The sequence below is a fragment of the Vitis riparia genome, chromosome 4 (genome assembly GCF_004353265.1).
Source record: "Vitis riparia cultivar Riparia Gloire de Montpellier isolate 1030 chromosome 4, EGFV_Vit.rip_1.0, whole genome shotgun sequence".
Classification (NCBI taxonomy): Eukaryota; Viridiplantae; Streptophyta; class Magnoliopsida; order Vitales; family Vitaceae; genus Vitis; species Vitis riparia.
The window spans coordinates 3814368-3837246 of record NC_048434.1 but is presented as its reverse complement, the minus strand read 5'-3'; the positions used below and the strand labels follow the sequence as shown (position 1 = coordinate 3837246).

Sequence of the window (22879 nt, the reverse complement as noted above, 5' to 3'; positions counted from 1 at the left end):
AAAATTTATTAATTTTTTACTAAAATAAATTTATTAATGGGATAAAAAGGTTTGATTGGTTTTTCGAAATTTTTTTTTTTTAAATGTATTCATTGCACCTAAATTTGAAACCCCATTTGAATAGAAGGCTAAAGATACATTTCAAATTTCATGCACTGCTCAAAAAATTTACATGGTTGGAATGAGGTTATATAAATTCACATTTCTCTTACCTTTGTCCTCTACAAAGGAAAATTACACACCATCAATATTATGGAAAGCAAACTTTTAACTGAAAAAATTATCCCCTTCTCTATGTGCTTAACCCTAATAATTTGATTTATTAATTAAAAATATCTCATTATTTTATTTCATGACATTAAAAGTCAATATGTATATATATATGGACACACGATAGAGAGAAGGAGCTTTTGAATGTATTGGAGACAAATTAAAATTGACTCCGTATTTTGCTTCCTAAAAATTAATGAATGGTGGTGTGGTGGTGGTGATGGGAAAAAAGCCACCATAGATTGTGTATAGCATTACACAGGAAAATCCTGCACATCCAGTGATTTGTGAGGTTGGAATTCTTAAATAGATTTACACTCATCCATGATGGAATACACAGTATGGATAATGGTGAACCAACTTGGCCACGGTTCCTTTAAACACATGATTTGCTTCCAAAACAACCAAAACTGGAACCTCGGAGTATATGTACATGTGCTCAGAGTCCAAAATTTCCGCATTCCCACAAATGCACGACCTCTGCCCTATGTTTCCTGTGTTCCACAATAACCCTGCAAAGAAAAACATCTAAATGAACATTTGTGTCTCACTTTTGTCTCAGGTACCGACTAGAAAGATTACTAACTGAGAAAGACTAGCCATGAGCTTTGTAGAGGATGTGGCAATTAGCATCAAATATTTTTATTTTCAAAACTAAACAATGAACATGTACATTGTTTAATGGTTTCAAAATGTGATAGTGTTCCACAAATATTTTTATTTTTGTAATGTGGAAGTGTTTAACAAAGAGAAATATTTGATGTTTTCCCACAATGACCGTTTTCCAGGAAACACTTCGGGAAAAAAAAAAGTCTAAAACATGAGGTATTAAACAAATTTTCTATGCTTTATACCTTTTCTTTTTTTCAAAAATTATCCATTTGGCTACAAAACAAGCCCATTTGTTTTCAGTAAGTGAAATTCTACAGAAGAGGATAAGTGAATCTGGAAATGGAATGCAGATCTTTACCAGTGCATGCAAATTAAATATTGGGAATCCTCTATTTAACTTCATGTGACAACCATGTACAGCAAGACCATCTTCTGGTGTGAGCCTTGGACAGAATGACACACTGTACATCAGAAATGTGGCAGTCAGAAGTTTCAACATAAATCAGACTGTTCCACAAAGTTCACAAAACGCAGGTAACAGTATCATGTCATGAGAAGGCACTTACCAAGCAAGCACCATGCTCATAGCAATTGCCGCTTATTTAGATTTCAAACTAGCTTTGAGCTTTCTCAACTCATCCCCTTGTCTCTGGAGAAATTCAAGATACCCAGTTCAACAACAGCAAAGGAAATAGATCATGGTGGTATTAATGAAAATTTTCAATACCAATAAATATAGAGAAATCTTGGAATTTGTTTGAAACCTTATACAACTTTTTCCAACAGCTATCTGATCTTTCTTGTTGTAAGCACCAATCCATGGCCATCTCATATTCAATTGTGTTAGGCTGTGAACAGTGTGAAGTGGATACAGCTTGCTTCTGGGAAAAAGAACACCAAGAGATCAGAATAAAGGAATAGACAATTCATAAGAGACCAAGGATAGATCAAACATCTGTGTCTGTCTCTGTATGTGTGTGTGTGTGTGTGTGTGTGAGAGAGAGAGAGAGAGAGGGAGAGGGAGAGGGAGAGGGAGAGAAAGTGAGAAGGAAAGAGAGAAGGAGCAAGCGCATAATAAACATACCATCTCCCGTTGCATTTGGACTTTAACCTTATCGATAGAGAGATGACCAACAAATGTGGACTGCTTCCCTGGGAAGCAAGGAGTTCCAAAGCTGCCAACAAGAGGCCTGCAAATAAAAGGATCAATCAAGCAGACACCCTTTGTGTCTTAAGCAATTTCAGTAGTCACAGCTGAAAAGGTCCAATGCTTCCACAAGTAACTTTCAAAACACAGACAGATTATTAGAGGCACTATACTAAATATATAGTTAAAGATCACAAGAATATTGGTCAAGAATTTTAAATCATCAGATGAATATACTAGTCAAGAATTTATGACTGAGCATGCATGCTACCCATTCTACTAAAAGGCTTCAACCATTTTCATATAAGAGTTAGATTACATATGGACAGTTTGCTAAAGCAAAGATGTCTGTTGTGAAGTCTGTTAGCCAAAGCAAAAATAGATTCCAGTTTATTGAAAGCCTGCTGTGAAACTAAGAAAACAAAGGTAATAGATAAATGCTCCAGAGCTATTGACAACAAGGTGCAAATTACGGAGGCTACTAAATCACAAAATGATAGATTCTAGAAAAAGGAAGATCAATGCCAATAAGTGAGAAAAATATAGAACTAATTATAATGATCATGTAAGGAAGATGAAAACAAAGTAGGTGAAAAATAAGATATGAACAAGAATGAGTTGAATGTTCAAAAACAAAAATCTTGTGGCAGCTGATTTTCTCCTCATCTGGAATAGTTTGCATGATGCATTGTTATGATTCTCTTGTGTTGGCATGGGTTCATGAGAAAAAACAGAAAAAAGCTTTGAAGGTTGTTCTTTGTTTTTAATTTGGACCATATGAAGGGAGAGAAATAGGTCTCTTTGAAAATGTGGAGCTCACGGAGCAAGGGCTTAAATTACGTGTAATTTTTTGGTGGGTTAGATACCATATAGATGAAGTGTCAATGACACTATTTGTTTGCAACCAAATCCATTTTTGGAGCTAACTAGGTTACTTATTTTCAGAGCTCCTATGGCACTCAATATTTGCTTAAGAAAAAATCCAATTTATTAAGCTACCAACTTTCATGAACTTAAAGCGTTTAAGATATGGAATGACAATACCTACCAGGCCAACACATCCCCTTCCATGCAGCCTAATACCCGCATACATGGAAAGTTACGTGGAGAGATAAAGAAGCAATTACACTCATAGATAAATAGACAATGAATACTCAGTAAAAGAGACTCAAACTCAGGACATCTAGCTAACTATAGCTTCAATGCTAAGTTAAATTACCAATGTTCCCGAAAGCTTACCCATGTTCCACAATTAATACCAGACAAAAACACAATTCAACTAAAAAAGCCTTAAATCCAGGCATTTGGAGTCAGCTATAATAATCATAGTATGCAGCTTCATTTAAGGTAAATTTAATATTTGACTACAATCTCCCATAAACCTTTCCTTTCTTAATTTTTTACAGGTTTTAAACAATTGCATAATAAAATAGATTGAGTTAGAAGCCAACTTGATTCAGTTTGACTTACACAAGCTTCAATGATGATGCATATATGTACATAGATGTAAATAAATAAATCCACAGCCAGTTGAATGAAAACATATACATACCTCCCATTTGATAGAAGTAAGCATCCTTCTTCTAATTTTCTAATAGCCCACACTGCTGCATCTCTTGTTTTGAAAATAACAAAAGCTTGACCTGAGGCACCAAAAACTATCATGAGATAGTTGACAACACACAAACCCAAAATGATCATTTTAGCTGTGCCATGTCATAGTTTATTTGGTGTAAGAGAGAATAACTTCTGTCTTGAGTTATTCTCTCTTCTTTCTTGTCTTCCTTGCAAAATCCAGAACATGCTTAATAGCTTAATAAAGTTATTGAAGGGACTGATCCTTCCTTTTTTTCCCTCATACCAGAATGTGGGCTAGAAATTGTCGTGCGTTGTATCATCCTTGCTGTACAAGATTCCTTAAAGCCATGCCAGACAATATCCTAAAACATAATACACTGGATTGTTGAGATGGTTGAAAAATATTCTCAAAGAAATACATACAAGATGACAACTGCACTGGAAGAGTAGAAACAAAAAAAATGAAAATAGATATCAACCATTGTATGTGTTCATTTGACACAAAACAGAATGTAACCGTGCTGCAAGAACAAAGATATAAAAGAAAAAAAGCCCTTTAAAATACAGGACGATTACCTCCACTTCTGCTGAGGTGTATGCTGGATCCAAATTTTGCAGTAGGACAAGTGTTCCTTGCTGATGGGCAGTCTGCATTCTTTCTTCCCAAGGCTGGTATGAATTATGATATTAACTCATCACATCAGATGATACTAGAAATGTAATGGACTTTCAGCAGCTATTACAAGAAATACAAGAACATGGTTTTGCCTCATTAAACTAAATAATAATAAATAAATAAATAAATCCCTATTTATATATTCTGAACCTGATAATATCTCAATGTTACAAAATATTCAAAAGAATGTTAAAATCCCTTATATGATTATGATAAAGGGAAGCTTCCAAGTAAAGTCTTATTACACTAGCATGCTAAGATTAATAAAACTTTCTTTTTTGCTAGGGAACCAATACGGGGGAGGATCCTAACCACAGATTTCTTATGAGGAGAGAATGACTGATGGTAAATAGATGCTATCTCTGTTAAGATAGTGAAGAATCGACAAATCATATTCTAATTCATTGGTATGACAAAAAGGTTGTGGAATTTCCTTCTAACAACCTTCAGGCTGAAGTAGATGTTTCCACATTCAGTGAAAATTTTATGGGATGGAAGATTAGGGGTTTGGATAAGAGGCAAAGGAATATTTGCCACATGGCTTTCCTATGTTTATTTTGACGAATTTGAAGAGAGCATAATAGAGAGATTTTCAACAAGGAAGAGGAGATCTTCATTAAGCCCCTCTTGGAGTGGTCTTGTGCTTTGTTCAGAAAGGAGATCTACATATTGTTGGATTTTGTAGATAGCCTCAATTGGAGATAGATAGGTCTTTATGGTGGCTGTCTTGCCTAGAAGTCCTTTATTCTTTCTTTTCTTGGTACTTTTTGTATACTACTTGTGTGCATAGGGTGTAACTCTTTTCTTTATGCACTGCTTAATATATTCACTTAGCCTGTCAAAAAAACAAAAAAAAAAAAAACCTCTAGGAACAAAATTACATTGGCCAATCGCATGTAGTAGAACAATTCATACAATTTTTTATATTTAATGAGATACACATCCTTCCTAGATTGTAATATTTAAGGTTTTCTCAATTTAGTTCCTCTGCTTTTTATCAAGTAAAATAAAGAGAGAATCAAGGCAATAAAATCAAATTTTCAATAGGAACAACCACACTAAATTATCCTCAGTATTCATACTAATGGAATGCCCATGCAACCTCCCAAAAAAGACTTCTATCTACTTTAATTCCCAATCATGCAACTATCTTATAAACATAGGACTCTAAACTACCTCTGTCCCATACATCAACTACCCAAGTGTTTTTTGAAAAGGCTATAGAGTAGAGCTACAGGGAAGTCTCCCTTAAAAGAATGTCCCTTTAGCACTTGTCATTCCAAAATTTCACCCAACTCCCAAAATCCACCTTAAAGCCTGTTTTACCCTTGAAAGCCTCCCAACTACCTTTGATTGCATTCCACACCCTCACTCTATAGCCCTCCCTCACTTCTCTGGAACACCAACCCCCTTCTTCTTGCTCATAATTCCCCATAATCACCTATTTTCAAAGAGGATTCCTTTCACTCACATATCTCCAACACCATTTTTCAAGGACCACCTTATTAAGTAGGGATAAATTTTTTATGACTAATCCCCCTTTACGCATGTCCATGCAAACAATTGACCAATTCAGCAAATGCAGCTTATTGTCACAGACTTAGTCTTTTCCTAAGCTCATGCGGCACTTAGACAAGTTAAGACACTTGATCTTACTAAGTCAGCTTGACTCCCAATGCTTAGCTTGCTAGGCTAAGATGCTCACGACTCAGAAGTTTTAGAAGGCATAATAGGTAACTCTTAAAGAATGGAAGCTTTATTTCTCAAAGGAAGCTTTACAAGTGCTTTTGGGAACTCACTTGCTTTGTTGGTTAGGTTCTTCGGTGGTATTTGGGTGGTGCCTAGGCCAAATGAGGGTCTCACCTATTTATAGGCACCAATGGAACTCTCTGGAACCTTGGAGGGTTCCTTACAAATCAAGAAGATTCTAGAACACCCTACATAATTCTATGTACAAGAATATACAAGAGATTTCTAGATTTCTCTAGAAAGCCTTGGACTCCTCTCATGCCTTTCATCATAGTATAGAGATGTGTGGACTTCTCTAGGCATCTCTAGAACTTTCCACACTCTTCCCACTAATGGCTAAGTGTAGGAGTCTCCAGAAGCTTCCTAGGCTTTATCTAAGCCCATGGGGAGGGTCATTTGAAGTATCCTATAACACTCTCCCCACCTATGCCGTCAACGTCCCAGTCGTTGCCTCTTCTTGAAACCTCTTGATGTGCTTCCAGAACCTTCTCAAGGCATCCGCATGTTCCCAGCTTACCTACCTCTTAGGTAGTCATTTCCATCGAACTAGATACTCTATCACATGAGGGACCCCTTGTCTCCTGGTGACCCGTTCAACCAGGATATTTTTCATCTCCTTTTCTTATGAGGCTTTAGATGGATGCAGACACTTGCGCTTTCGATGCTTGGAGTGTTGCTTCCTCTTGCCCGTAGAGTTCGCCTTTCCCTTGGTGACCTTGTCCATGTGTGTGCGGGCTACCCCAGCTCGCTCCCCTTTTACCTCCTTTACTTGCACCCTTGATAGTAAGGAGGTCTTAGGCGTACTAGGCTTTGGGTTGACTGGGAGGGCACCTAGCAGCTGCATCGAGCTCATATGTGCTTTGCCCTCTTGTTTCCTCTCCTCGATCATGGCACTAAGCGCCTTCCTCTTTGGATAATCCCGTGCCCAATATGGACCGTCACACAAGAACCATTTGATTTTAAGCGTAAAGTCCTTCATTTCCGCCTTACCCCTTCCTTCCTGGACGTTAGGCGTCTTGCCTGATTCCATTCTAAGAGCATTGTGGTCCCTTGAAACCTCGTCTTCCCCATCCATGGCATGGCTATCCTTCAAAGACTCAACCTTAGAGGAGTCTCCCCTCTTATAATCCGTTAAAGACTGTGCTACTGCCATAGCAGTGGCTAAGTCTTGAATGCCTCGGCGCCTTAATTCCTACTCGGCCCACCCTTGCAGGTTATCCATGAAGTTGAATAGCAACTCCTCCTCAGTCATGTTAGGAATCTCAAGCATGAGCGAAGAGAATTCCTTGACATAGTCGCATATCAAGCCTGTGTGCTTGAGACGCCTCATGTTTTTCCTAGCTAGGTAAGTCACGTCCTTGGAGTAGAATTGCCTCTTGATCTCCCTCTTGAAGTCCTCCCATGTCTCTATGGTGCAAATGCCTTTCTCCATATCGGCGAACCTCCAACGCCACCATAGAGTAGTTGTGTCAATAAGGTAGAGGGTTGCAATTCTTACCTTAACCGCCTCGTTAGTCAATGAGGTAGACTCGAAGTATTGCTCCATATGTCATAAGAAGTTGTCTAACTCTTTGGCATCCCGCTTGCCACTAAACCCTTGTGGCTTCGGCACCTCCACCCTAGATGCCTCCTGTGTGGCCATGACTCGTGCCGATACAGCAGCCTTGTAGATGGCCAACTCCTGCCTAACCTCCTCGTCTCGAGACTCCATTCGAGTGGCCAAGGCCTCTATCCTTGACTCCATGCTAGCAAACATGCTCAAGACCTTTTCTTAAAAGGACACAAACTCCTCGTGTGACACTGGCTGAACCTGTGAAACTAGCACCCCCTCACGAAGGTCTTGGATCTGCTCCCTTAGATCCTCTAAGCCCTTCTCCATGCCTTGCTCGATTAAGTCCAACCCCTCCCAAGTGTCTGTCATGGCTAGCTCCACCTTAACTCGTGCGACACTTGATCTTGCTAAGTCAGCCCGACTCCCAATGCTTAGCTTGCTAGGCTAAGATGCTCACGACTCAGAAACTTTAGAAGGCGTAGTAGGCAACTCTTAAAGAATGGAAGTTTTATTTCTCAAAGGAAGCTTTACAAGTGCTTTTGGGAACTCACTTGCTTTGTTGGTTAGGTTCTTGGGTGGGATTTGGGTGGTGCCTTGGCCAAATGAGGGTCATACCTATTTATAGGCACCAATGGAACTCTCTGGAACCTTAGAGGGTTCCTTACAAATCAAGAAGATTCTAAAACACCCTACATAATTCTATGTACAAGACTTATGTACAAGAATATACAAGAGATTTCTACATTTCTCTAGAAAGCCTTGGACTCCTCTCATGCCTTCCACCATAATGTCGAGATGTGTGGACTTCTCTAGGCATGTCTAGAACTTTCCATACTCTTCCCACTAATGGCTAAGTGTAGGAGTCTTTAGAAGCTTCCTGGGCTCTATATAAGCCCATGGGGAGGGTCATTTGAAGCATCCTGTGACATTATGCTCTAAAGCCCCCCTTTCTAATCCAAAGGGAAAATCCCCAAGAAAGTCGTTTCCCATGCAAAGAACCCTATATTTGTTGGAACTCATGAGTTCCAAAAGGCTTTTACTAAATTTTTCCTAGCCTTCTAATCCTTCAAAATCAATCTATCCTCTACATTTTTCATCACTAATTTCTCTTGCAACCCCATGAGAAACACCTCAACCATATCCAACTCCCAATCATGGAAAATGTCTAGAGCAAGAGGATCTCCAATGACCTCCTCCACTTGATTCTTGCCTAACATTAGTGACCTAAGCATGCTTTGAGTACGCAACCACAAACAACAAGGGGAAAGATACACTCAAGGAAGATTCCAAGAATAGTAAGAAAATATTTCTAGCAAGGTAAACAACAAGCACACTCATACCATAAAGTTCTTTACCAATAAACCCATTCTTCGAGAAAAAATTACTAATAAGGACGTATTGTAAGAAAGAAGGGGGCATAATTCTTGTGAAGTGAGAGAAGGTATGGAGTAGGGTTATGTAAAATTATGGAAAAATATCAAAAATGGATGGGACATTTTCAGCAATAGCACATCTTTTGAGGTGGTAAAGGGGGGAGTGTGAAGCTTTGAAAGTATAAATGATATGAGAACGAACCTTTATGTGTGCCTTTCCCCTCATATGCTTTAGGAATGTTAAAAGTGGCTTGGGTGGTTGATGTTTGGGACAACCAAGGCAATGAATGGAAAGAAAACGTAAGAAGATCTGGAAAGTTGCTCTATACATTGTTTTTTCTTTCAGGCGAATTTGGAAAGAAAGAAATCAAAGAATGTTCAAATGCAAAGAACCATTTCAATTGCTTAAGTGTTATTTTCTTAGAAGTCTATTATGGGTTATAAACGTCCTATGTACTTTGGACTATAGGTTTTTCTGTTGATCATCTACATATAGTTTCAAACACAAAAACAGAGTTTAAAAAAATGCATTTTCCTACTAGGTTTAGACATTGACAACTTGAGAAAAATGCCAATCATTAAAAGTTGTAAGATAATATACAAATCATCATAAAAATAAAAAATTAATTAGATATTTAAACAAATTTAACAACACAAAGTTACAAAGCATGTAAGATAATGAATGAGGAAGAAGTACTTACAAGTCCCCTAAACCATCTGCTTCTATCCTGTGAGCAAGTCAAAATGAAAAAAATGTAAGAACCAAGATTCATCTAGAATAGAAGATACATATCAAGAGTAATAGGCAAGCACGCATGTAATCATTTGCATGACAAAAATGAAGAAGACTGGGTTTGCACTTAGCCTTAAATAATATTTCTAAGTTAACAAATCAAGCACAAGACATTTTACCAAACACATATAGGTTATGCTTGCATTGGGTTGTTCAACCACCATTTAACAAACACTTAAGCTAGTAGGTAATAGGTTAGCAATGTTTGTTTGTTTGTTTTTTTTTTTTTTTTTTGTTTAATAAGTTGGGTTAACAATGTATATTTAACCAACTAACACTAGACTAATAGCTTTAATACCTTGTCTTATGTGTGGCCTCTTGACTAGGGTACTTGGGCGGGTTGGTCAAGTTGATGGCCAACCCGAACCCAACATGAATTAAAAAACAACCAACTTGAGTCCAAATTAGCTTGATCCCTAGCTCAAGATACTCAACCCAACTCCATTTTTCTAAGCTCAAGTTGATTTTGAGCTTTTCGGATTAGACTCAAATTCGTTGGGTTGATCTAACTATATAATTCAAAATCCATCCACAATGTTTTTTTTTTTTAAACGCCTTTATATATTTGTACCAAAATGTAAATAATAAATGAGACAAAATTGCAAGATAATAACAAAAAAGTAAAAATAAGCTTATATATCTTTTTAGAAAAATGCAAAAATATATGATATAATGATAATTTGATATTTTCCTTAAAATCCTTTAAAGAAAATAATTGAAATAAACATTATATAGAATATTATAAACAAAAAATATTAAATTGGGTTTGGGTTACACTTGAATTGTCTAAACTTTGACCTATGTACAACCTGAATTGAGTTTGGGCTGAAAAAACTTAATCGAAACCCAACCCGACTATTAAAAATAATTGTTTAAGTCTATCCAAAGGTTAGGTTGGATTAGGTCAACCCACACAAGTTATGCCCCTAATTTCAATAAATTGTGGAATAAGCAAGTGATTAAATTTATACTATTAACCTCGTGAAAATCCAAAACTCTAATACAATGATAAGCTATCAATCTCATTGAAAAGCTTAAGCTTTTGGGCTAAATTAGTTTTTATTTATTTATTTATTTTTTATATAGATAAGCACAAATATATTAAGGGGCAAAAAGCCACAAAGCATACAGGGAGTATACATAGCAGCCTAAAACAAGAACGCAAAAAACAAGCAACCTCACCAACCCTTAAGTGGCCGCTAGCCACTCCAAAAAGCCTAAGAGCGAAGAGGACTCCTCTCCAATGTACACCCTAGCCCAACTCCACAAATTACATACAAAATAATTTTTGAGTTTCTGTATAGTTAAAGAACCCCCCCTAAAAGCTAATCTATTCATTTCCTTCCATACTGTCCAGAAAATACACAACGAGATGGAATTCCAGATATTCTTCCTTTTTTTCCCCACAAAAGGGTTCCTTCAACTAAATAACACCTCTTTAACTAACTCTGGGAACACCCACTGAACCCCAAATAGGGCAAGGACGATCTCCCAGAGGACCCTTACCACTATACAGTGTAAAAGAATGTGATTTACATTTTCCTCTTCACAACCACACAAAAAACAGCAATTAGGGAGCTGTCACCCCCGTTTTTTAAGCCTATCCAAAGTGAGAATCTTCCCCCACGTGGCTTCCCAAGCAAAAAAAACAACTTTGGTTGGGACCTTATCCACCCAAATGCATTTATTCAGGAAGGTGCATGCATTGGGGACAACCAGCAGATTATAAGCATCCTTAACCCCAAAAATGCCATGACCCCCTCCTTTCCAGAACACTGAGTCCTCCTCTGAAGATATCCTGAAGTCCCTCAGCATATTAAGCAAGTCTCTTATCAAGTCCAGCTCCTAATCATTAAAATCTCTAGAAAATCTGAGATTCCAACCTCCTTGACCAAGGCTTGAGTCCCACACTTCATTGACCGTTGCATTCCTATGGACCGCTAAGGCAAATAACTGGGGGAAATTTTGGGACAGCGCCGCACCACTGATCAGTCCAGAATTTAATTCTAGTTCCCTTCCCCACCTTAAACTTTATGCTATCCCAGCACCAATTTGCCTCCTCCTTCATAATCTCCTTCCAAACCCCCACTCCAAACGTCCCGCGAGCTTCCTTAGTCCTCCACCCAAAGCCCTTTTGACCATATTTCACCCCGATCACCCTCTTCCAAAGATTGTCCTTTTCAAAGGCAAATCTCCAGATCCATTTACCCAACAAGGCTTTGTTCAAGAGATCAATCTTCCGTATGCCTAGAACACCCTTCTCCTTTTGAGTGCACACCACCTCCCAATTAATTAAGTGGATTTTCCTCTCCAAGCTTCCCCTTCCCCAAAGAAAGCCTCTTTGTAATTTTTCAATCCTTTTTGCAACAATCTTGGGCATTCGAAAGAGGGACAAATAGTAAATAGGCATGCTGGCCAGTGTGCTCTTAATGAGGGTGATACGCCTACCCTTAGATATATATTGTCTTTTCCACTGGGCTAATCTTCTCCTCATTCTCTCTTCCACCCCATCCCAGATAGAAATAGCTGTGATGGGCTCCAAGAGGCAGCCCCAAGTAAACACTGGGCAGAGACCCCACTCTACACCTTAGCTCCACTGTCATTTCCTCAATCTCTTCAACCTCACTAATCGGAATTAAAACGCTCTTAGCTAGGTTAATTCTTAGACCGGAAGACGCCTCAAACCAAGCTAAAATCCAGCTTAAAGCGGTTAGTTGCTCTTTCCTAGCTTCGCATAAAATGACTGTATCATTTGCAAAAAGAAGGTGGGAGATAATCATCTCCACTCCCCTTCTCCCTCGAACTCTACAGCCTGACAAGAAGCCCCCATCAACAACCCTTCTTATTAGAGTGCTTAGCACTTCCATACCCAAGACGAAGAGATAAGGAAAAAGAGGATCTCCTTGCCGCAACCCCTTGGTCTTCGAGAAGAAGCCTGCAAGCATCTCATTGACCAAGACAGAAAATTTGGCAGTTGAGATGCACCACCAAATCCACTCCATCCACCGAGACCCAAAGCCCATTTTCAACAAAACCTTCATGAGAAAATTCTAATTGATGCTGTCATAGGCTTTTTCGATGTCCAATTTGCAAATCAACCCTTTCTCTTTTCGTTTATGCCAGAAGTCAATCACCTCATTAGCTATAAGCGAAGCATCCAAAATTTGTCTGCCCCTCACAAAGGCATTTTGATCCACATAAACCACCTTTTCTAAAACCTTCTTCAGCCTATTCGTCAACACCTTAGCCAAAAGCTTGTACAATCCCCTTAACAGGTTGATTGGCCGGAAATCCCCCAGGTCTTCAGCACCTCCTTTCTTAGGGATGAGGACCAAGAAGGTGGTATTAAGGCTTTTAGCAAAAGATCTTTGATCATAAAACTCCTTAAACAAATGCACAATCTCCTCCTTCACAAAATCCCAGCAAGCTTGCCAAAAGGCCACTGTGAACCCATCCGGGCCTGGAGCTTTATCACCATTCATTTCCATCAGGGCAGAGTGAATTTCCTCCTCAGTGAAAGGCAGCTCCAAAACTTCAGCTTCATAGGAGTTAAGGCGATTGAGGTGCAGCCCCTCAATATCAGCTCTCCAGCCTGGCTCTTCTGAGAGCAAACATTGAAAATCATTCACAATCCCCTCCCTCACTTCCTGTTCCTCAGTCATCCACACCTCATTAATCTTAATTCTATCCAGGGAATTATTTCTTCGGTGGGCATTTGTCATCCGGTGAAAGAAGTCTGTGTTCCTATCCCCTTCCTTTAGCCACAGCTCCCTTGACAGTTGTCTCCAGTGGATTTCTTCCATTAAAACCCACTTTTTAAAGGATTCCTTAGCTTCTTTTTTCAGCTCTGTTTCTCCTTCAAAAAGGCTCCTCTCACTTTCCACCCCATCCTAGTACTCAACTTGTTGAAGAGCTGAGTTTTTATTAACTTCCAGCCTTCCAAACACCTCCTTATTCCAAACTTTGATTTTTTGCTTCAACTCCCTCATTTTAGTGGCTAGTCTAAAACTAGCCCTCCCTCTCACCTCAGACCCCTGCCACCATCCCCAAAGAAGGTCCTTAAAACCATCAACTTTAAGCCACATATTTTCAAACCTAAACGGGGAAGGGCCCTGCCTTAACCCACCACCCATCAGCAAGATGGAAAAGTGATCTGAGGTGGGTCTGGGCAACCTGCTTTGGACGACCCCACTAAAATGATCAAGCCAGTTCTAGGTCACTAGGAACCTATCCAGTCTAGCCCAAGCTTGATTATTCCTACCCCCACTCTAGGTAAGCACACCCCCTTGCAAAGGAAGATCAAGAAGCTCTAACTCGTCAACAATCTGGGCGAACCTTCTCATTGCACCAGTTAGCCTTCCCTGACCACTTCTTTCCCTTTGAGAGAGAATGACATTGAAGTCACCCCCTAAACACCATGGATCATCTCAAATGCCTCTGATCGCCCCTAGCTCCTCCCACATACAATCCCTATCATCTCTAGAGAACGGCCCGTACACACCAGTAAAAATCCAAACTAGCCCATCTTCCACATTCCTGAGCCTACAAGAAATTGAGAAGTTTCCCACCTCCATCTCAAGCACCTCCGAGGTCCTTTTATCCCAACAAATCAATAACCCTCCCGCAAAGCCATAGGCATCCAGGGCACCCCAGTCTAGAAACCTACCAGTGCCCAAGCTTCTCACCAGCCCCTCTGACATGGCCTGAATTTTGGTCTCCTAGAGATAGAACAAATCCACCCTCTGACTTCTAATCACGGCCTTAATCACCTTTCTTTTGGAACTATCGTTAGCTCCACGTACATTCCAGCTCAAGAGTCTTAGCTTCATTTAACTTCCATGACCTAACACCCTCTTCCTTGCATTCCATATTTCTGCTTTTTCCCCTCCTCGTAGTTAATGGAGCACTCTAATCTTTTCAATTCCCTTTCGAACTTAGATTTCTCCAGAAGAGTTTTGTTGTGGACTTTTTCCCTTCTCTTTCGGATTTTAACCAAAATTTCCAAAATGTCTGTCTCCAAACCTTCTATCAGAAACCCCAAGAACTTACTAAACTTAGCCAGATCACTTTCCTCCCAACTAACCTCCTCCCAGCCCTTTACTTCTCGTGGCCTAGTTTGAACTAAGCACAATTCCTTTCCACATTCTTCATTGCTGCCATTGTTAACCTCCATCAGTTCCCAGCGATTGACAGTCTCATCTTCTATAGGCCTCAGAGCATTGAGCATGCATAACTGGGTTTCCCCCTAGAATGTCTCCCTACCGTCCCCAGAATAGTCGTAATACTCCCCCAATGGAGTCCGACGGGGAAAAAAATAAAGAGAAGAGGAGAACCCAGAAGCCAATAATCCACAAGGGTTAAGAGCACTCCCATACCTCGACGCTTCCTCAATTAGGGCAAGGTTAGTCTTCGATCTCTCCTGAGATTGGAGCTCTTCCTCAATTTGCTTCCGCAGGCCATCCTTCACCCAGAAATGAGAGATTTCAACGTCTGGACCCCTCAAAAGACTTGGGCCAGACCACACCAAGGGAGGGGCCGCACAAATGTGGGCTCTATTCCCCTCCAAAGACTGGGGTGGGCCTCAGCAATCGTCCAGCCTAGCCGGCCCAGGCACCACGAATGCCTCCATAGCCTTGACCCACCTAGGGTCCTCCAAAGACGTTGGCCCAAAAGAAGTCAACCCAGCCTCAATTGAAGAGGAGAAGACTGGATCTAGCCCAACAGCCCCAGAGCCCAGATTAGCTCCGTGGGTCTTCAGACAAGTCCTCAGATTAGAGCTCCATAGCCTTTTGGGCTAAATTAGTTGTTTAGCTATAAAAGAAAGTCATGCATGAAATAAGGTGTCAAGGATATAGCTTAAGAGTTAGTTGGCCTCTATTATTGGCCTATTACTTAACAAGTAAGTTTTTGGGTCAAATGTTAGTCTAACACAATATTGAAGTTATAATCCCATGTTAAATTACCAATTTAATATAAAAGCTTAAGCTTTTGAGATAAATTGGTAACTAAACATAGGTCATGAGTATTACCAACAGTAACTAAACATTAGTAATGAGTATTACTAAAGGTGATTAACCCAAACAACCGTTAACCATAGTTTTTAGCTCCCCACTTATCCCCTAATAGTGTTGCCATATTTATCTTTCCAATAAGACATTTAATTAGAGTGGTTTAAAGTATCATGCAATGGTGCTTATATAACTATATATCTATATATATATAAATAAATACATCGTTTAATGTAAAATTTACCCACCAATGAATTATGTCATATATATTAAAAATTTTGATCTTGGAAAAGAATAATATTTTTCAAAATGCTAACAACACAACTTACAGCATTAGGTCTTCGGGTGACCTCCATTATTTGGCCCTCAATTTTGGAGTCCACGCTTGGAGACCGTCTAGCAAATGCTTTAATCAAATTGCCATTGGAAAGTTTCGTCATCTTCTCATAAGACTTTAGTTTCTTGGATGCTTCCTTCTCCAGTGAGGGAGAATCCTTAACAAGATCTAATTTTGTTTTATCTTTAGTGGTAGTGACAGTTGATACTGAAGCTTTCATTTCTTTCACATGAGAATCAATATTTGACTTCTTCAAACTACGGTTGTTCCTATCCTCGGATAGTTCAGTGGAACTACTGACCTTTGCTTTCTTAGAAGGCCTACTATCCAATAAACCAGAATCCCTGGTAGATTTTACTTTTTCCTCAACTTCAACTTGATTGACAAGAACTTTACCCACTTTATCATCATATTTAATAGAATCAACCTGCAATTTGGAACCATCACCAACAATATTTTCCCGTTCAACACTAATATTAGTCATGTTATCCAAAACCATATCAGCACCGGAAGCATGCTTTCCTCCAAGTGAAGATTTATGTTCAACCAATGAAACCTTCACATCAACATTTTCATTTGCCAAAGCATCCTTAGAATTTCCATCTATCTTTAGATCTTTGTCTTCTCCAGATGAGTTTCGCTCAGAAAGTTGAAGTGTTTCACTACTTGCTACAACTCTCCTGATATCTTCTTTCCGATTTGAATCCATTTTTGGAACCTCATTAGAATTCTGACACGCCCTTCGGTTAAATATAAACTCAACTGTAACAAATTGAAAAATAGAAAAGATAAAGAGTTTTTAACCATTAAAAGTCACAAGGGCATGTATCCAATTAAGAATCAAATTTTACGAGCATACATGATAGAGAGAAAAAAATACCTTCAACCCCAGCAATTTTGTCATCGATCTTATCTAATATTGTACAATTTCCAACATCAAATGTACGGTAAAATACATGGTCAGCCATTTGAAGTTCTTCATTTGAGGGTTGTGGATTTCGATTGTCCTTCGAGATACAAATGACATTACACTTGCCAGCAATCGCTTCCTGAGATTGCATGTGTAAATTAGAGCCAAGAAGTATCAAGGACGATAAAATTTGTAGGTACAAGTTAAAATATTTTTAAACAAATGAAGATCTTAAAGTTCATTTTCAGTTATTCATAGTAGGTTTTAATTAAGGAAGGTTGGTCTTGTCGTTGGTAAGATATATTAGTTTGAGATGAGAATGAAACAAAGTGAGAAGATGGAGAGAGTTGGAAAGCAAAGTGGAAAATTCACAAAGTAAGCTTCTTAAGAGGTAAGACTAAGTACTGCAAAAAATCCAATAAAGAATTTTTTTTTCAAATATTGATCCCTTACACCTATTTATTGAAATCCTTTTGATAAAAGTTAACTCTACTAAAAAAACCATACGCCAATAAGATAGAACCACATGATCACCCAATTGACCCTTTTGGCAAAAATGTAGGATAGTGACATTAATGTAGGACAACCCTAGGATGGTTGTCTACACTCAAAGTAGGTGGGCTAGGGTTTTTATTTTTAGGGTGTAAGGAGAGGAACAAGGAATAAAGTTAATAGTAGAGAAAATAATTGAAAAATAGAAAGAAAGAAGATACAATGAAGAAGAGATTGAAACCTAGAGTCTCACCTAGAAGAAAATCAATGGAGTTTCACTATTTAGAATTGTAACACTTGTAATGAAAAAAAATAATATAATCAATATCAATCAATTCATTACTTTGATTTACATCGATTAGCCTTATAGGCTTCTCTAAAAAATCCAAAGTCTACTAGGGACTTTAATAGCCTATTATGGCTCAAATTCTAATTATATTATAAACCTATTATGACTTAAATTCTAATTATATTATAACCTAACTAGCTAATCCTAATTTGATTTCTACAAATACTAATCCTAATTTAAAATTCCTATTATTATTAATTCTACTTAAATTTTATTTATATCTTCCCTTTCCTCCTCGAATAGACTTTAAAAGACTTTCCCCCATCATAGGGTTTTAACAAAATCAACTTAACAAAACAAGCTTTCTAAACATTGAAACATAATTTCAAGTTCTAAATTCCAAAACATCCAAGTTTCCACTAGTCCCCAACCAACATACATAATTTCCAAAAAAGAAACCATTATCACATACAAACATTATATGATTGTGTGGATTATCAGTAGGATATCGACTAATCGTATATTCATTCATTGTGGGTTGACGCCTAATTTGCAGTCTCTGATGTTCACTTTGTTCATCAACTTTTTTCTTTTTTTTATAGGGTGGGATTTTTTTTTGATAGGTAAAGATAATTCATTAAGAGCCAAGAGGCTAGAGAAAGGGTATACACGGGGTATACCAAAATACAAAGAAGTAAAAAAACAAAAAGATAAACAAGTTGACCCTTACTTGGTGGCTAGCCAGTCTACAAAATCTATCAAAGAGAGAGTGTGTTCCTCTATATACACCCTAGCTAGTCTACAAAATTATAGGGTGGGATCTCAACATATACTCATTCGATGTGGGTTGGCACCTAGTTTGCAGCCTTTGAAGTTCACTTTGTTCAGGATTTCTAGGCTGGGCCCCTGATCTCTAAAGAAGTTACCGTTAGGTTGGCATGAGTGTATTGTTGGAAAGAGGTAGAGAAGGTTTTGGAGACTTGCCCCTCTTTGCTTGATGTGGTGCATTAAAAAAGGTCAAAAAGAAGATGCTCTAGGGTGAAGAAAATTCAAGTGATTGTGAAAACTGTACACTTAAAAAATTGTTCTCTTGATCTAGTCATATTTTGTTTGGATCCTTATTACATTTTATCAACTTTCCATAGAGGGTTTAGATTTGGTTTTGCTTGATGGTTTTGCTCTTTTTAGCTTTTTAAAGGTTTTTTTATACATCATATGAGCTTGAGTTGTGCTTGGGTTACACACCAGTTCACTAAGGACCAATATGAATGTATATTCTTGTGGCCTATACACACACACATGGTATTCTACACACAATATTCTACCTGAAAATGTATTTATCATTTCATGTATCATATATGTAAAATGAAGCAATATATATGCACACACAAACATAGTATTCTACCTGATAAATGTATTTTTCATATCATGTATCATATCTGTAAAATGAAGATATAAACTACCCATTAATATTTATCATTCTACATGAATAATGCATCTTATTGTATTTACCAAATCATCTAACATAAGTTTTCAACAACCATGTACATGATCACATGACATGTGAAGATTAACTCTTTTGCACCTGCACATTTAAGTGGTTGATCCCATGGTTTTATAAGGTGCAAGGCGCACCTAAGGTGCAAAAGTCTCCTGTAGCTTAGGTGTAAGGCACAACAAAGGCATGCATCTGAGTGAAGTGAAATGTAACCTAGGATGCATATCGATGTTAATCTAATCCAACCAATAAAAATTTAAGATTATAAACATTTAAAAGAAGTATTCAACAAAAAAGTAATAAAATTATATAAATTTTAATGTATAGTAAAAATTTCAAAAATAAAAGTAAAGTAGACAGGATGCAGCCTCTCCAACAAGATGCATGCCTTGGCAAGCAAGGCACTATAACTAGGTAGTGGTTGCGCCTTGGGTCTGAGCATGCTTTAAGCACACCTTTTAAAACTATGATTCATCCATTCGCAAGAACAAAGCTAATCTCGCCAAGAATAAAAACAAGGATGGTGGTCAACTTTTTCCTTATGAAAGAAGATCATAGCCATAAAAGAAAAAGGCACATCAAAAATTTTAATTTTTACCCATCAAAAAAGAAAAAGCCACACAAAAATTATGAGTTGTATGTAGATATGGATGTGATGGCATGACACAGAACTAATTATAGCACATCATTTCCGAAAGACGGTAAACATGCAAGTAAAAGAAAATAAAGCTAAAAATAATTTATCTAAATTCAATTACCAGAGGATTAACATTTGCTAGGCCAACACCTTCACCAGAGGCCAAAAATAACTCATTCTTGATTGTCTCGCCATCTCCAAGCCATTTCAAAATCTCACTAGGGTGGAAGAACCATAGAACCTTTATTTTCTTTTCCTTATCTGGATATTCCCATATCTTTATAAGTTTGCCTATATAAGGCTCAGGTTCACCTTCCTCATAAAGATAAACACAGTCATACAGGGAATATTCAACACCATTATAAGTAAAAGACTCATAAAATTGGACCTCTTTCCTTTTTCCACCAACACCTCTTTTTTTGCCCCACTTAAAATCACACTCCTCCACTTTGTCCACTTCTGTCAAATGAGTCATTGCAGCCTCTCTCTATGTCAAGTGGTTAATAGACAATGTCAAAAATCTTGAACCTGAAAACAGCAAAAAAAATTATTTTGAGAAAATTTGTGATCAAGAATCAGAGGAAATTAGAGTGATCAAATTCGAACCTATATCTTTTTTTTCTTGATGGCAATATTGGGACTAATGCTACTATGAAGAAATTTTGGATATCAATAGGAAACAATAATGGGGAATTTTGCACTCATAAAATTAAAGCAGATTCAGAATAAATTTTTCTGTCCAAACAAATGGTGATTTTCAAACTGCGCTCTAAACAATGCCACAACCCAAAACCATCCAAACAGATCGGTTGGGACACGAAAATGACCAGTTTCTTTTGCAATAAAACAATTATTTTTGTTTTGTTAGTAAACTAAGGATTCTCCGTCCCGACAAGCCTTTCCCGAACCCTAAATATTTCCTTTCGAACCAATGCTGCAGAAGAAACGTATTGAAAAATAGTAATCGAAAACGAAGAACTAATCAAGAGATACAAAACATATCTATTGCTTCAAATTTCATTTTTCCCTTGGGAATTTCCCCAGCAAACACTTTCCGTCGCAACAAACAGAGCCGTTTCCGACCACTGAAGTTGCATTCCACCTAATGCCACGGCGTAAAATCTCAAAAAACAAGTACCTCTTTGTAGGATATGAAAACTATTGCCGTCTTGTAAAAAAGCCTTCCGGAATTTTTTTCCGGATAAACAAACACAGGTCTTTCAACCCCTAAATTATTAATGCTTGAAGAAATGCGATTGCGGAAAGCAATGGAGACATTATAGACATCGAAGAGAGGATTGGCGGCAAACTTACGATTCGAAGAATTAAATGCTCTGCCCGAAACCCTAATGTCAGGCGTCCGCGCGTGTCGGCTCTCTGCTTTTTGGTTCTCTATAGCGTTTAACACTCTCGTATAGATGGGTGTGACAATGCACCGCCAATGCAGGTTAACACTTCAATTGAAGCTCTCTGCTGCCAGCCTGCCACGTTCCTGAAGAAACCGGTATTACTTGTTTAGCCGGTTTCCATAATATGTTACTCTAATTATTATTATTTTTTCATATTATTGTTACTTTCTTAAGGTCATTTTTAATAAAAATTTTAAATAAAAGTAGAGTAACTTGCAATAAAAAATAATTAAATAATATGAAAATTTTAAATTTTAAAATAAATAAATAAGATTTTGCTATGTGTTAGCCCAAGGGTTCTCCTAATCGGGTTTTGATGATAACAAACCATGGTTAAGTAACTAATTGGTTTAATGTTTAAGAATCTCAGGTATAAACTCGAAAATTCATCAAAGTACCAAATGGATACAAGATCGAAACGCTTGGAAGACTTGAGATCATTGGAAACTAATGTAAGATAAATGCATGAGTGCACTTAGGATTTTCATATGTTTTCATGCATCTTAAAAATTTTGGTTTATTCTTTAAAACGTCGACTTCATTAAAACCCGAGTTTTTAACTAATTTACCTTACGCAAAATGTTTCAAAATTGGCTTAATAATTTACCTAAAGACCTTGCCTAAGTGTTAGAAAAGAAATGACTCAAAAAATAGGTTTTTCGGGGTCAAAAAGGCTCAACCGGTCGAGGTTATGGCCAACCGGTCAACCGGTTGAGGAACCGGTCGACCGGTTTAGGTCGTCTGGTCGAGGACCGGTCGAGGAAGGTTAAAAATCTTCTCTCTCTCCCAGTAGCCTTCTCTTCCCGGTCGAGGTGATTCCTTTATCGGTTGAGGTCCGGTCAAGGACCGGTTGAGGTCCGGTTGAGGCAACGGTAACCTGTCATGCATTAAATGCTCCAACGGCTAGTGAACCGGTCGACTCCTAGCTCAACCTGATGAGGTTGCCTTTTGCTGATTTTGACTCCTGAGCTTAGAAACCTATAAATTGAGAGCTCCACTTCATTTATTGATAAGAGAACACTTGCATTCAAAGCCCACCTACCTGTTCTTGATCAAAAAGCTCTCATTTCTTTCATTGTGCATTAAATCACTACTTGCATATCCTTTAGTGCACTCTTGTTTATCATCCTAGTCTTGTCTTGTATTTGAGTCATCTTTAAGTTAGGTTGAGTGATTATATCTTGTAACAATCCGAGTGTTAAAGCCTTCAAGAGGGTTGAATCTTGAAGAGGTTGTGTAAGAGCCCATTGGAACCGGAATCCAAGTGTAAGAAGATTGAAAGCTTGGTTGAAACTTCAAGTTAGTGGAACCCTCACTCGGTTAGGAGGTTGAGGAGAGTGGACGCAGGCAAGGAAGTGTCGAACCACTATAAACTTGAGTTTGAATTCTCTCAACTCTATCTCTTTACTTTGCTTATCTTTTGTTTAATTTTGTTGAGATTGAAAAGATTTTAAAAACTCAATTCACCCCCCATTTTGGGTGTTTTTCTTAACTAAACATAGCCTTTTGTTTTCTCACTATGTAATTTTTTGATTGGTTTAGTTTTAGG

At 38.0% G+C, this 22879-nt stretch overlaps 1 protein-coding gene across 2 annotated transcripts; it reads right to left on the bottom strand.

Moving 5' to 3' along the window:
• Nucleotides 1-478: 478 nt before the first annotated feature.
• Nucleotides 479-21328, bottom strand: LOC117913021 (protein ANTI-SILENCING 1). 2 transcript variants are annotated; one of them, XM_034827867.1, is made up of 13 exons: nucleotides 21236-21328; nucleotides 20043-20449; nucleotides 16976-17144; nucleotides 16088-16857; nucleotides 9659-9685; nucleotides 4184-4276; nucleotides 3891-3969; nucleotides 3582-3672; nucleotides 1967-2072; nucleotides 1647-1763; nucleotides 1449-1531; nucleotides 1241-1343; nucleotides 479-782 (listed from the first exon to the last, which is right to left on the bottom strand). In XM_034827867.1, the coding sequence occupies exons 2-11, from the start codon at nucleotides 20394-20396 to the stop codon at nucleotides 1481-1483; spliced, it is 1857 nt and encodes a 618-aa protein (XP_034683758.1). In that variant the 5' UTR covers nucleotides 20397-20449; nucleotides 21236-21328; the 3' UTR covers nucleotides 479-782; nucleotides 1241-1343; nucleotides 1449-1480. The 2 variants fall into 2 exon arrangements, with proteins under 2 accessions (XP_034683758.1, XP_034683759.1); XM_034827868.1 differs by lacking the exon at nucleotides 21236-21328 and adding an exon at nucleotides 21060-21193.
• Nucleotides 21329-22879: the final 1551 nt, after the last annotated feature.

Coding starts and splice junctions, on each gene's coding strand:
- LOC117913021 (XM_034827867.1), bottom strand. CDS start 20,396: ATGACTCATTTGACAGAAGTGGACAAAGTGGAGGAGTGTGATTTTAAG. Junction 4,277..9,658: donor GCAGATGGTTTAGGGGACTT/GTAAGTACTTCT, acceptor AATTCATACCAG/CCTTGGGAAGAAAGAATGCA. Junction 1,532..1,646: donor GTTGGAAAAAGTTGTATAAG/GTTTCAAACAAA, acceptor GAATTTCTCCAG/AGACAAGGGGATGAGTTGAG.